The 16,098-nt window shown below is 38.5% G+C and overlaps 1 protein-coding gene across 1 annotated transcript in view; it reads left to right on the top strand.

Moving 5' to 3' along the window:
• The window catches only part of PATJ (PATJ crumbs cell polarity complex component), a 362,352-nt gene that overhangs the window by 198,747 nt on the left and 147,507 nt on the right, over nucleotides 1-16,098 (top strand). The window contains exon 28 of the mRNA XM_080800388.1: nucleotides 14,824-15,020. Coding sequence (XP_080656514.1) covers nucleotides 14,824-15,020 — 197 coding nt within the window. The remainder of the gene's footprint in view (nucleotides 1-14,823; nucleotides 15,021-16,098) is intronic.

Here is a 16,098-nt window from a genome sequence, read left to right as displayed (position 1 = left end):
TAGTTGAAGCTTTTTTGTTTTCTTACTGTATGGTGTTTTTAGGAAGTATTCTTAATGATTCTTGTTCTAATTTATTTTTCAAGATTTTATTGATTTATTGAGAGAGAGAGAGCCAGAGTGGGGAAGGGCAGAAGGGGAGTGAGAAGCAGACTCCCCTCTGAGCAGGGAGCCTGACACGGGGCTTGATCCCAGGACCTGAGATCATGACCTGAGCCCAAGGCAGATACTTAACTGACTGAGCCACCCAGGAGCCCCTGATTCTTGTTCTAACTTACTGCCTGAATTTCTTCACTCTAGATTTATGGCTCATTTTTCTTTCCATTCTTCTGTTTAATGTGGATTAAATTTTTGTGAATGAAAGGATTTGACTTCTCTGTTTTTCTTCTGAATTCTGTAATACTTTTGTTTAATTCCGGCCTGGCATTCACCTAAGATCATGGACTCCAGAACTGGACTCCCTGGTTTCAAATCCTGGCTTTACCATTCACTAGTTGCACAGCTGTGTGTTACCTATCTGATCTGTGCCCTAGTTTCCTCATCTGTAAAGATGGAAATAATACCCATCTCATGGAGTTTTCATAAAGATTAAGTGAGTTAATAATGAAGTCCTTAGAATAATATCTATTATTATTATACTTAAGTATAGCCCTCTTGTTTGTGTGTTTCAATTATTAATTTCTATTTATAGATTCATATAATATGATCATATTTACATGCTGACAAAAGCATCTACATACAGCATGTTAGAGGGAAGTGTGTTTATTTGTTGTTATGTAAGATATAGTTTCTTTACACTGACTTATTTTCATTATTTGCTCTATTTGGTCTGGACTTTGACTTGAGATTTGCTCCTTACTACTGAAGTTCATATGCTGTTTTTTATGATCAGTTATGATTTTTTTCATGTGTTTTTACTTCTCAAATCTGCATGTGCTTGCCAACTCATAGAGAATTAAAAGTTGGTAACTGCATAAAATTAGATTGAGATGTTTATTATAACCTGATTATGTAAAACTGGGATCCTTCTACTTATTGTAAAGGAAATATATTTATATATTTTTCTGTATTATCCTTTGTTATTTAAAAACAGACCAGATAACTAAAGGCTTCTGAAACTGCATCAGGTCATTATTCCGGTGTGTTGAACATTTTCTATTAAAATACTGGGCAATGACTTGAATTAAGTTTCTTTCTTGGGAGAAAGGCTCTGTTACTTAGCAACACCTGCTATCCTGTGATGATAGGAAAACACCCTGAGATCACACGAGAGAAATCTTACTGGCTTTTTTCAACAAGGAAAAGACATTGTTGCTTTGATACAGAATTACGAGCAACTTGACATTCCTTTCTTCAGCGAGCAGTGTCATGAGGCTAGAAAATCCATGTTTAAAACAAGCATGACTGTTCAACTGAGAGAAAAGACTCTTCTCTCTCTCTAGTTATTCTAGCCTGATGTTCATTCAGGGGAACTTAAATAAAGCCTGGTCCCAAAAAAGTAGGTTCCTTATATCCTAATCTGATTTGTATTTAGAAATGAAAGGGCGTCTATGTTATTTGGGATAGGAACGATTGCCACTTGACTAATACATTGTGAAAGTCTTTGAAAATCAGCATAAGGTTCGCTATTTATCACAAACATTTCCAGAAAATGCTGGTGATGGGGATAGTAAGATCCTAGATCATCGTAAACACGTGTACTATTTTGTTGCTGAAAGCTGATACTTAACATAATTCCTGCAGGTATGTACGTGTGCTTGTGTACAGGAAGCAAAGTATGGGTTCTACTTTCTTAATTTCAGGGGAGAATGTCAATGGCTCCAAATAAAATAATACGCTTTACCCCACCTCTTTAACTGTATTGTTTGTGAAACTGAAAAAAAGATTGAAGAAAACTGTTCTCTTCATACGTTTTCTTCCCACTTACTGCCTTCCTCAGCTGAGGAAGTACCCCTTGCTCAGCTACGGGTTATCCTGGAAACCCCTCCCAGTTGCCCCTAAAGCAAATACCAGGCGCTATAGGGTTCCCCTGCAGCAGAACCTCCCCACCCCACTGCCCCCCACTGACACTGCAGAACAGTTGGTGCTGACTCAGCCCGAGGAACTCCGACTACAGTTGCTCAGATTCTGAATTAACAAGCTGGCATGCAGTGTCTTGATTTTTCAAAGATGAGTGTTCAGCTCTGCTTTCCCCCTGCAAAGATGAACTTTGTTTTCTTCCTCCCCTTTTGAAAATCTCGCTCACCTTTTATTACAGCTGCAGAGTAGAAACAAGTAGTCATGGAAATGGCAGGAAATATCTGAGATAGGAGAGGGAGGGAGACAACCCGAGTGGGTGGGAGCTAGAAGCAGAAAGGTGGAGACTGAGATCCTAAAGTCACCTATTATACAGTGGAAACGTTTCTTACTGTAATCCTGAGGCGTGATCATGGAAGCAGAGATACTCTCAATATTCAATTAGTCTTGTGAAGGATGTATTTAAAGGCAGCTTTGTGGGGTGCCTGGGTGGCTCAGTCGGTTAAGCATCTGCCTTTGCTCAGGTTATGATCCTGGGGTCCTGGGATCAAGTTCTGCATTGGACTCCTTCCTCAGCAGGGAGCCTATTTCTTGCTCTGCCTGCCATTCACCCAGCATGTGCTTTCTCCCTGACAACTAAATAAAATCTTTCAAAATAAAAGCTGCCTTAAATTTTGGCATCTGTGAACTTTATGGTCAACTGTCATCACTGTAGAAATGATTTTTGTATTGCATGGGAGATTCATCTGATATTTACAGATCTAAGTGCCCGTGAGAATCATCTCAGGACCTTGTTACAAAGAGAACTTTACGCGATTACTAAACTTCACTCTGTGTCATTGGTTCCGGATCTCAGCGGGCAGAGCCCAGTCATGATTCTGTTTTATAGGCTCTTGCAATTCTAAGGAGACTAGGCCTGGGAACCATTGTCTGAGCTCTTTTAGGGAGATCCTCTTCTTATTTAAAATTCTCCCGGTCTAAGAGATAGTTGTGGTGTGATGAAGAAAGCACAGTGTTTGGACTCAGCAGACGTGGCCCAAACACTCACCAAATCACCTTACCTCTCTCAGTCTGCTATCGTGCAGATGGAGATGTTTACTAAGGTATAGGGACATGGCAGGCTATGAGATGTTTCTTTCATGTAAGGAGGTACTCTGTGCGTTCTAAAGATAGTTTCTTTAACTGAGGGGAAGTCTGAATTCTCATTCTTCAGAAATGTTATTGGATGGGGTGCTTGGGTGGCTCAGCCATTGGGGGTCTGCCTTCAGCTCAGGTCTTGATCTGGTGGTCCTGGAGTTGAGTCCCAGGGCAGGCTCCCTGCCCAGTAGGGAGTCCGCTTCTCCCTCTGCTTCTGGCCCTCCCCCTGCTCATGCTCTCTCTCGGGTCCTTGATTTCTCGCTCATAAATAAATAAATTTTTTAAAAAAATGTTATTGAAGAAATTGAATATGATTTGGTAGAGAAAGAATTTACCTGTATGTTAGCAGACTGTAGTTTCTACCTTTTAATTAGCTTCATAACCTTATACAGGATCTTCATTTCTTCAGTCTTTTATTTATAAAATGGAATCTGGGGGTGACGGTGGGGAGTTGAGATAAGAGAATGTAGGTTTATATAGTTTCTTTGTTTTCCCTGAATTAAAAGTCTGATTCTGGGACATGCCATGCCTATGGTTTTTGCTATGGTTTGCTCGTCTCTGATTGCAATTCTCTGTTCTTCCCAAATAAACCCATTTTTGCTGGTTAAAAAAAAAGTTTAATTTCACACTTTACTAGCACACAGTTTTAAAGCCACCTCAATGGCTTATGTAGCATGAGACAAACACTGGATTCAGTGGTGGTATTCCTCTGCACCTGCAGAAGTTGTCCCAGGGCTCCTCAAAATGAGTAACTCTGGGAAGAGAATGGGAGGGACAGTGAGGCTGGCCCCTTCCCCTAGTGATTCCCATTGAGGACTGTGTGCCTGCTTCCTTCATGTCGTTGTTGGGGTTGGAGGGATGAGCATTGCTTCCTTTCTCAAGGCTCAATTCTCCTCAAGACAGACAAATTTAAAGAAGAAATAGCTTTGGCACCAACTGAGGCTAACTTAAAATTTCAACAAAATTAAATCATGGGAAAAAAATTAAATCACGGAAACAAAGTCGTGGCTGTATTTTTCACTTCACACTCTTGGGACCCTGTATCCTTAGGCATTTTTAGCTAACATCCTGGGTAAGAACCCCATTTTACGAACAAACTGCTGTTCGTGGAGGTTCCATAGTTGGTCCAAGGAACCAGGGATGTTACGGGCCTCCTCTAGGGTTGACTGAATTCTGGCCCTTCAGCCTCTGCTCTACCTGTTCTGCCGCAAGAACATGTTGATTCACCATTTGTAGCAGTTAATTTGAGTTGTTCATAACTCAAACATGGAGCCATGTTTTACCAAAGGAGGGCCCCTCTGGCCATTAATCATTGAGACGTCAAAACATTTGCATATATGGTTAGCGGCCATGAAGGTTAATTTTTTTCTCTGAAAGTTGAACAAGTCAGACAAGTTTTGAACCTGGAAGCCTTTTTATAGTAATACTACACTGAAGCTTTTCTCAGCGTCTTTCTTTTTTTAGGCTCCAGGGGCAGGGGATTGCATTAAGTTTAATCCTTCATATCATGTTACCATTGTTAGTCTGCTGGGGTCCCTCACTAGTTGTTTTTGCTCCCTGTATTCCTGTTTTTTTCCACCCGCCATCATTAACAATTCCAATGTGTTAAATATTTCTGACTTTTGAGTATGTACTTCCAAAACATGTATTGAGGGTTTTTGTGCAATAATCTTAATTTGCATAATGGTATTGACCCACTGTTTTCCTCCCTGCTTGAAAATCTGTATGTCACTACTTATAGTTAATTACTTCTACCTGTGATATCCATCCGCCACATTTCCTCTGTCCGCTCTCCCAGTGACATACCCACATTACTTCCAACTCCCCTGCTTTCTCTAATAACATCCCCTAAAGACCTGTGTAAGAATTTGTTAGGATATTCCCAAGAGCGGAATTGCTGGTTTGTAGAATATGTGTATGCTTAACTGGATTGAGTACTGTTAGACTGCTGTCCAAAAGGCTGCGCGATTCAACACTCCCGGGACAATGCCGAAGATGCCTATCGCATCTTCCTCGTAGGTCCACTAAGGCTTAGTGATGTAGCTTTCAGATATTTGCCAGTCTAATAGTAAAAACTGGTATCTCACTGTAATTTGCAATTCCATAATTACTAACGGACTTGAGCATTTCTTCATAAGTTTGTGAGCCTTTCTTCGTTTTTTTTTTTTTTAAGATTTCATTTATTTATTTGACAGAGAGATCACAAGTACGCAGAGAGGCAGGCAGGGAGAGAGGGAGAGGCATGCTTCCTGCTGAGCAGAGAGCCCAATGCGGGGCTTGATCCTAGAACCCTGAGACCATGACCTGAGCCGAAGGCAGAGACTTAACCCACTGAGCCACCCAGGCGCCCCAAGTCTGTCAGCCTTTTGAACTTTGTATCTTTTGACCAGATTTCTATTGAGGTTTCTAACCTATTTCTGCTTCTCTGTATATTAATTCCCTGTTTGTTTTAAATATGCAAATATTTTTTTCCTGTTGTATTTTTATTTGTCAGTTTAAGTCCAGAATAAGTATCTTCTATTCCAGTTTGCCAACAGTTTGGGGTTTAAAAAAAATCTTAACTAGATAATGCGCCTTCTCAAATGCTTTTCTCTTTCTATTAGCATAATTGTCCAGCCTGCTTTAATTTATCAATGTGATAATTTCCTTGAAAAAATTCCTGATATTTAGCTATCCTTGCATTCCTGGAATATGCCCTTATTTATAATATATTCTTAAGTTGAGTCATATAAAATTGCTGTTTCTTAGGTCAGAAAATGGTCAAATACTAGCTATATCATAGAGATCAAATTAATATTTTCAATATGCTTTCAATTTAATTATTTAAAAAAAATAATTTTACATCTATGACCCTAAGTTAAATAAGACTATAATTTTCTTTTCTTGATTTGTCTCTGTTTTTGGAAGGGGAGTCAGGATTATACCAGCCTCAAAATATGAAGTGGATAACCTTTCCCCCACCCTTGTTCTGGAATAGCTTACATAGATGTAATTGATTAAAACTTGAAATCTGACAGAATTCCAGTATAGAACTATCTTGAACTGAGGGGAGTTTTGTTATTTTTCTTAAAGGGAATATCCTTGATTACCATTTCAGTTTCTTTAATAATTTCAGGTCTATTGCAGTTTCACATTTATTCTTACACTAAATATGGTACTTTAAATTTTGAGAACTTTATCTGTCTTCTAGATGTTCAAGTGTACCAGCGTTTCATACCAATCCACTATTTACAATTATCTTTATAGATATGTCAGTAGTTGTTTCAACCCTTCTTAGTTCAAGAATTTCTCTCATCTAATTTTTTCCCCTGATCAGTTTTTGCAGTGTCTGTCTTGTTAATGTTTTCAAAGAACTAGGTCTTAGCTTCACTGATCCTTATTGTAGTGTTTTTGTTCTGTGGATTGTTCGGTTTTGATTGATGGTGATGGTTCTGTTTTCATTAATACTTACCCTTGTTTTACTATTTTCTCTTTTTCCTTTGCATTTGCAAGGTAGCTCTTTTTCTAACTTTTTCTAACTTCTTTCTACTTACCCTCATTTTACTATCTTCTCTTTTTCCTTTGCATTTGCTAGGTAGCTCTTTTTCTAACTTCTTGGGCTTATTATTATTTAACTTATCTTGTTTTCTGAAAAAATTGCTCCAAACTGTAACTAGCCTTTTAAGTTCTGCTTTAGCTGAATCCTTCAAGTTTGACATCTAAGTACCATTTTTATTCAACTGTTAGTACTGAATTTTTAAATTTCCTTTATTGTTCCCTTTTAAGTCTTGAACTTTTCACTAACATTAATGTATTTCTAGACACCATGGAGTTTTAAAGTTATTTTTTGTTGTTAACTTACAGTTTTTCCATAGTTTTATTGCACTGTGTCCAAAGACCTAGCCTATATGATATTGATTCTGTAAGAGTTATTGAAAATTCTTTTTTGGCCCAACACACAGCTATTTCTGTAATATTTCTGTGTATGCCTCCTCAGATGTATGTATTTTCTGTCTGATGTAGCGTTCTCTTATATCTGTTACATTGAGCTTATGGTGGTGTTAAAGTCTTCAGTACCTTTTTTAAACAATCTCTTTCTGTTTTATTATTTTCTGAGGAGATGTGTTAAAATTTTTGTTCTATTTTGTTTTCTTAGCTGTAGTGGCATTTATTTATTTATTTATTTATTTATTTATTTATTTATTTATTTTTAGGACTTTATTTATTTGACAGAGAGACAGCAAGAGAGGGAACACAAGCAGAGGGAGTGGGAGGAGGAAAAGCAGAATCCCCACTGAGCAGGGAGCCCGATGTGGGGCTCGATCCCGGGACCTTGGGACCATGACCTGAGCTGAAGGCAGATGCTTAATGACTGAGCCACCCAGGCACCGCATGTAGTGGCGTTTCTTAACTGTCTTACCCTGTACCTCCACCAGACAAAGCAGATGAAAGCATTTAGTGGTCTGGTTGAATCTGGAAAAAGAGGTCTTACAATAAGTGTCCCCTCAAGGCCCATCCTTGGGGGACCCCAGAGCACTTCTGCAGAATCCCCTGTTGGAATTACCATAAACCCTGTACTGTAATTTCTTATCACCGACCCACCAACTCAAAGAATTTTCAGTTGATATCTGAGCGGACGTTCATATTCTTCTCCTCGCTCCACCACCATATATGCTTCTCCACATGCAGTCCGCCTACAGGATTCGTCTTTTCATAACGAACTTCTGTACCCTGTTCAAAACCCTTCACAAATTCTGCTGCTTCCGTCAAATCTCTTTTAGAAATACCAGTTCTTAAAACTGTGAAAGAAGTTAAAGTTCATGCAGTTAATTTAGTAATTATTCAGTGACCAGCCCTTGTGGTGACTGGAACTTCTATTTGAATAATTGTAATTGCCTAATATTTATGGTATTTGTTTGTTTCCCTTATGTTGCTATGTAAGCATCTTATAATGCCTGTCTTATAGGTCTCTATTCATTAAAATACCCACATAGTATCTTATTCTTGGTTGACCAACAAAAACACTTTGAGCTTATTTATGTGTTAATATAATTAATAATAATTACTTGTTAATATAATAAGTGTGTTAATATGACTTTATTATTTCCTATCTAGAAGGCATTTTTGTTACATTGCAAGACCTCTATTTTACTCTATTTTGCTAAATGTGTTCTTTATTATTAATAATAATATTTATCTGTGAAAGTTAAGATTCTTTTTTTTTTTTTAAGATTTTATTTATTTGTCAGAGAGAGTGAGCACAGGCAGACAGAGAGGCAGGCAGAAGCAGAGGGAGAAGCAGGCTCCCTGCTGAGCAAGGAGCCCGATGTGGGACTCATCCCAGGACTCTGGGATCATGACCTGAGTGGAAGGCAGCTCCTTAACCAACTGAGCCACCCAGGCGTCCCAAGATTCTTTTTTAAAAATTCTATTATCACATTCTCTCTCTCTCTCTCTCTCTCTCTCTCTCTTATTAACATATAATGTATTATTTGTTTCAGGGGTAGGGGTCTGTGATTGATCAGTCTTATACAATTCACAGTGCTCAGCATAGCACATACCCTCTCCAGTAGCCATCACCCCCAGCCACTCCATCCTTCTCATCCCCCTCCACTCCACTAACCCACAGTTTGTTTCCTGAGATTAAGAGTCTCTTATGGTTTGTCTCCCTCTCTGGTTTTGTCTTGTTTCATTTTTTCCTGTCTTCACCTATGATCCTCTGCCTTGTTTCTCAAATTCCACATATCAGTGAGATCACGTGATAATTGTCTTTTTCTGATTGACTGATTTCGCTCAGCTTAATACCCTCTAGTTCCATATATGTCATTGCAGAATGCAAGATATCAGTTTTGGATGGCTGCATAATATTCCATTGTATGTATATACAATATCTTTATTTATTCATTCATCTATGGATAGACATCTAGGCTCTTTCCATAGTTTGGCTCTTGTGGACATTGCTGCTATAAACATTGGGGTGCACGTGCCCTTTTGGGTCACTACATTTGTATCTTTGGGGTAAATACCTAGTGGTGCAATTGCTGGATTGTAGGGTAGCTCTATTTTCAACTTTTTGAGGAACCTCCCTACTGTTTTCCAGAGTGGCTGCACCAGCTTGCATTCCCACCAACAGTGTAGGAGGGTTCCCCTTTCTCCACATCCTCACTGGCATCTGTAGTTCCTTGACTTGTTAATTTTAGCCATTCTGACTGGTGTGAGGTAGTACCTCACTGTGGTTTTGATTTGTATTTCCCTTTTTTTTTTTTAAGATTTTATTTATTTACTTGACAGACAGAGATCACAAGTAGGAAGAGAGGCAGGCAGAGAGAGAGGAGGGGAAGCAGGCTCCCTGCTGAACAGAGAGCCCGATATGGGGCTCGATGACCTGAGTCGGAGGCAGAGGCTTTAACCCACTGAACCACCCAGTCACCCCTTGATTTGTATTTCCTGATACTGAGTGATGTTGAGCACTTTTTCTTGTGTCTGTTGGCCATTTGTATGTCTTCTTTGCAGAAACGTTTGTTTGTATCTTCTGCCCATTTCTTGATTGGATTATTTGTTCTTTGGGTGTTGAGTTTGATAAGTTCTTTATAGATTTTGGATACTAGCCCTTTATCTGATATGACTTTTGCAAATATCTTCTCCCATTCTGTCCATTGTCTTTTGGTTTTGTTGACTGTTTCCTTTGCTGTGCAAAAAACTTTTTATCTTGATGAAGTCCCAATAGTCCATTTTTGCCCTTGCTTCCCTTGCCTTTGGCTATGTGCCTAGGAAGAAGTTGCTGCTGCTGAGGTTGGAGAGGTTGCTGCCTGTGTGTTGCTCTAGGATTTTGATAGTTTCCTATCTCTCATTGAGGTCTTTCATCTATTTTGAGTCTGTTTTTGTGTGTGGTATAAGGAAATGGTCCAGTTTCATTCTTCTGCATGTGGCTGTCCAATTTTCCCAACACCATTTGTTGAAGAGACTGTCTTTTTTCCATTGGACATTCTTTCCTGCTTTGTTGAAGATCAGTTGACCATAGAGTTGAGGGTCCATTTCTGGGCTCTCTATTCTGTTCCATTGCTCTATGTGTTTGTTTTTGTGCCAGTACCATACTTCCTTGATGATTACAGCTTTGTAATAGAGCTTAAAGTCTGGAATTCTGATGCTACCAGCGTGGCTTTTATTTTCCAACATTCCTCTGGCTATTTGGGGTCTTTTCTGGTTCCATACAAGTTTAGGATTATTTGTTCTGGTTCTATGAGAAAAGTTGATGGTATTTGATAAGGATTGCATTTTGATAGGGATGGTATTTTGATAGGGATTGAATTTTCACAATATTTGTTCTTCCAATCCATGAGCATAAAACTTTTCCATTTCTTTGTGTCTTCCTTTTTCTTTCATGAGTGTTCTGTAGTTTTCTGAGTACAGATTTTTTGCCTCTTTGGCTAGATTTATTCCTAGTTATCTTATGGTTTTGAGTGCAATTTTAAACGGGATCAACTCCTTAATTTCTCTTTCTTCTGTCTTGTTGTTGGTGTATAGAAATGCAACTGATTTCTCTGCATTGATTTTATATCCTGGCACTTTACTGAATTCCTGTATGAGTTCTAGCAGTTTTGGGGTGGAGTCTTTGGGGTTTTCCACATAAAGTATCATATCATCTGCAGAGTAGGAGTTTGACTTCTTCTTTGCCGATTTGGGTGGCTTTTATTTCTATTTGTTGTCTGATTGCTGAGGCTAGGACTTTTAGTACTATGTTGAACAGTGTTGGTGATAGTGGACATCCCTGCCATGTTCTTGATCTTCAGGGAAAAGCTCTCAGTTTTTCTGCATTGAGAATGATATTTGCTGTGGGTTTTCGCAGATGGCTTTTATGATATTGAGGTATGTACCCTCTATCCCTACACTTTGAAGAGTTTTGATCAAGAAAGTCTGCTGTACTTTGTCAACTGCTTTTTCTGCCTCTATCGAGAGTATCATATGGTTCTTGTTCTTTCTTTTATTAATGTGGTGTATCACATTGATTGATTTACAGATGTTGAATCAAACTTGCAGCCCAGGAATAGGTTGTGGTGAATAATCCTTTTAATGTACTGTTGGATCCTGTTGGCTAGTATTTTGGTGAGAATTTTTGCATCCATGTTCATCAGGGGTATTAGTCAGTAATTCTTCTTTTTGATGGGGTCTTTGTCTGGTTTTGGTTCAAGGTAACACTGGCCTCATAAAATGAGTTTGGAAGTTTCCCTTCCATTTCTATTTTGGAACAGTTTCAGAAGAAGAGGTATTGATTCTCCTGTAAATGTTTGATAGAATTCCCCCTGGGAAGCTGTCTGGCCCTGGGCTCTTGTTTGTTGGGAGATTTTTGATTATTGCTTCGATTTCCTTTCTGGTTCTGGGTCTGTTCAGGTTTTCTCTTTCTTCCTGGTTCACTTTTGGTTGTTCATACATCTTTAGGAATGCATCCATTTCTTCCAGATTATCTAATTTATTGGCATATAGTTGCTCATAATATGTTCTTATAATTGTTTGTCTTTCTTTGGTATTGGTAGTGATCTCTCCTCTTTCATTCATGATTTTATTTTTTGGGGTCCTTTCTCTTTTCTTTTTGATAAGTCTGGCCAGGGGTTTATCAATCTTATTAATTCTTTTAAAGAACCAGCACCTAGTTTCACTGATCTCTTCTAAGTTTCTTTGATCAGTTCTACTGTCCTTTTGGTTTCTGTTTCATTGATTTCTTCTCTGATCTTTATTATTTTTCTAATCCTGTTGGGTTTAGGCTTTATTTGCTGTTCTTTCTCCAGCTCCTTTAAGTGTAGGGTTAGGTTGTGTATTTGAGACCTTTCTTATTTCTTGAGAATGGCTTGTATTGCTATATACTTTACTCTTAGGAGTGCCTTTGCTGGATCCCAAGGTTTTGAACAGTTGTGTTTTCATTTTCATTTGTTTCTATTAATTTTTTAAATTCTTCTTTAATTTCCTCATTGACCCATTCATTCTTCAGTAGGATGCTCTTTAGCCTCCAGGTATCTGAGTTCTTTCTAACTTTCCTCTTGTGATTGAGTTCGAGTTTCAAAGCACTCTGGTCTAATATTATGCAGGGAATGATCCCAGTCTTTTGGTACTGGTTGAAACCTGATTTGTGACCCAGGATGTGATCTGTTCTGGAGAATATTCCATGTGCACTAGAGAAGGATGTGTATTCTTTTGCCTTGGGTTGGAATATTCTAAATATATCTGTGAAGTCCATCTGGTCCAGTGTGTCATTTAAAACCCTGATTTTCTTGCTGATCTTTTGCTTAGATGATCTGTCCATTTCAATGAGGGGAGTGTTAAAATCCCCTGCTATTATTGTATTATGGTCCATGTGTTTCTTTGATTTTGTTATTAATTGGCTTATAAAATTGGCTGCTCCCACATTAGGGGCATAAATATTTACAATTCTTAGATCTTCTTGTTGGATAGACCCTTTAAGTAGATATGGTGTCCTTCCTCATCTCTTTATAGTCTTTGATTTAAAATCTAATTTGTCTGATACAAGGATTGCCACTGCAGATTTCGTTTGATGTCCATTAACATAGTAAATGGGTTTCCACCCCCTCACTTTCAATCTGGAGGTGTCTTTGGGTCTAAAATGTCTCTTGCAGACAGCATATCAATGGGTCTTGTTTTTTTATCCAGTCTGATACTCTTTGTCTTTTGATTGAGGCATTTAGCCCATTTACACTCAGGGTAACTATTGAATGATCAACTTTAGTGCCATTGTATTGTCTGTAAGGTGACTGTTACTGTATACTGTCTCTTTTCCCTTCTGGCCTGTGTTACTTTTAGGCTCTCTCTTTCCATATTTCTTGTAGGGCTGGTTTGGTGATCACAAATTCTTTTAGTTTAGTTTAGTTTTGTTTTATTCTGGAAGCTTTTTTCTCTCTCCTCCTATTTTCAGTGACAGCCTGGCTGGTTATAGTGTTTTTGGCTGCATGTTTTTCTCATTTAGTGCCCTGAATATGTCATGCCAGTCCTTTTCTGGCCTGCCAGGTGTCTGTGGGTAGGTCTGCTGCCAGTCTAATGTTTCTGCCATTGTAGGTTACAGACCTATTGTCCCAAGCTGTTTTCAGGACTTTCTCTTTGTCTCTGAGATTTTTAAGTTCATCACATAGCTGTAGAGAAAGAAAGTTAAGACTCCTTTCAAAATCAGTATAAAGCAAACAGATTTATTCTATTTCTAAAATAAACAGCCATTTATATGGTTAATTTTTTTTTAAATATTTTTATGTTTAAATATATCTATTCTCCTAAGGCAGTGTTTGTTAGGTCTGGAAAGTGATAAAATAGCTAGGCTGTTTTCCTCCCCCATTCCTCTTAACACTAATTATTTGAGTTCAGCTTTGAATTGCAAGGTTCCCTGTAAGGACAGTAGACCCAAGTCAAACATTAGACTGACCATACAGTTCCAGGATAGTCACAGTCTACCAAATAGTTAGTCAACTGATAAAATGATTGCATCATATCATAGTAGAAGGTGTCAGCCTTTGGCCCCAGAAACACACCTGGCCTCAGCCAGTGCTTTGTGGGGGACAAGACATGTTCAAAGCAGTATCATTCCCCACACTGATCTGCCAGAGTGGTTTTGTTGCACCTAATCAACACAAGTGAGGCATAACCAGCCATATCGTAAAGTAGGTAATTTAGACCAAAGAGAGTTCATAGCAAGGAAAGACAAAAGATTAAATAAAAGATTTATAGAATTCCTATAAGGGGGATGCCTGGGTAGCTCAGTGGGTTAAGGCCTCTGCCTTCAGCTCAGGTCATGATCCCAGGGTCCTGGGATCGAGCCCCACATTGGGCTCTCTGCTCGGCAGGGAGCCTGCTTCCTCCTCTCTCTCTGCCTGCCTCTCTGCCTACTTGTGATCTCTGTCTGGCAAATAAATAAATAAAATCTTAAAAAAAAAAAAAAAAGAATTCCTATAAGGCATGAGCTAGCTATTAAGTTCTTTAATATGTATTTTATCATATTTTCTCAACAACCATGAAGAGGGTATTGTCATGCCCATTTTACACATGAAGAAATGGAATTCCATAAAATAAAATAATGGATTAATTATTGGACATTGAGTGAATGGTTGATTTGTGTATTGAATTCAGATCTGACAGCTAAACCAACATCCTTAATTCCCTTTATTTTGCTCACGTAGCATAAAGTATTATTATACCATTTGTATAGTTTAAAGAAACATAATTATTTTGAATTAGTTGTTGATTTTTTTTTTCTTACTGGAATGCAAGTCCATGAGAATAGGAACCATGTCTGGTTTGTTCAGTATGGTATCTCCAGGACCAGATACTTTCTTGGCACAAAGCTGATGCTCTGTATATATTCTTTGTTTCCCACTCACCCACTCTGTTTTTGGAGGGAGGTAGGGAGGCTAGGGTCTCTACAACATTGTGTTCACTGTCTTGGGTAAGAAAGTAATGCACAGCAACTCTGGGCTCATGTGAACCTGAACAGTCAGAGAATGTTTTATTGGTGAACTAAACTTTTTAAATGGAGATGGAACAATTAACTGTAACCTATATGTAAAGTGATGAATGACTCCAACTACTTCATTCTCAAAAAAGGACCATCATGGGTCAGGATGGGGACATGCTGATGCTTTTGTAATATAGATTTAAGTGCTCTATTTAATTTTTTTCTACCCCCCCCCTTTTTAACAATAGAAAAAATCAGGCAAAGATATGCAGACCTGCCTGGAGAATTGCACATTATTGAGCTTGAAAAGGATAAGAATGGACTTGGACTCAGTCTTGCTGGTAATAAGGACCGGTCACGAATGAGCATATTCGTGGTGGGAATTAACCCGGAAGGGCCTGCTGCCCTGGATGGGCGAATGCGTATTGGAGATGAACTGTTGGAGGTAAGGGACACAGATTTGTAATTTCTCTTTTGGTAAGGTGCAGGGGTGAAGGGGACAGTCCGCAGGAAAATGAGATGATGGTGAAGAATGTTACAAATTATGTTTTCTTTAATTATTCAAAATCACTTTCCAAAGGAAAAACAGAAATCATACTGTCGCTTGGAAATGTTGTTTGCTGTTTGAGTAAGACCTGATCTTGCAGAATAATTTAGGGACTGTTAAGTTAAAATCTCATGAAAGCCTATTAAAAAGAATAGGATTTGTTTTTAACATAAATCCCAAAATGTTCAAAACTAAATTGTGTATTCATCTATTAGTATCTATCAAATTTCTCTTTAGCTTTAGAATAAACTGTAAGTATGGCATTTGTTTCTGTTGTTGTCATTTAGTTTTTTGGGAAGGTGTTAGAACCAATATAACTTTGTGAACTGGTTGTCAGGGCTTGGTTACTACCTGTGAAGTTGGTGATGTGGTTTAAGACCACATGGATTCCTTATTTAGGAACAGGGTAGAGATAAGAGAGGCTGAGGAGATGCTGGTCCTTTGCGAATTACTCTCTAGATGATTTCATCAGTTATCTTATTTATTCTTATTTTCCTCAGCTTAAAGTCAGGGTTTCTGTTCCGAGTCGATCTCACTGTGATGTTCGTTTGCTGTTCCAGTCCATCATTCAGCCAACATCGTTAGAGTGTCTCTTGGGACTGTACATGGAAAGAGAGAAGAATACATCTAGTCCCTTCATTCAGAGAGCTCACAGTCTAGAGGAAGGAAACAGAAATGAAAAGATTATTGCACTGCAAAATGAAAAATATAATAATCAGAAGAACAGTAGCAGCAACTAATACATACTCAGTGTCTGGTACTGCAACCTCTTTTACTGGTGGGGTCACAAAGGAAACAGTGGTGCTGTGACTCACTCTCAGGCAGTTCAGCTTCTTAGTTTTTGTTCACCAGTGCACTGTACTGCCTCTTGAATAAAATGCTCCAGCCCTTGGACATCTAAAGGTCTAGAAAGCACAGAGGCACTGAGTATCAGACTGCTGACTTAAAACGAGGTTTTCTGATTTTGCATTTTATG

This window comes from Martes martes (assembly GCF_963455335.1).
Source record: "Martes martes genome assembly, chromosome: 4".
Classification (NCBI taxonomy): domain Eukaryota; kingdom Metazoa; phylum Chordata; class Mammalia; order Carnivora; family Mustelidae; genus Martes; species Martes martes.
The sequence above is the reverse complement of the archived record's forward strand: the minus strand, read 5'-3'. Positions and strand labels throughout refer to the sequence as shown.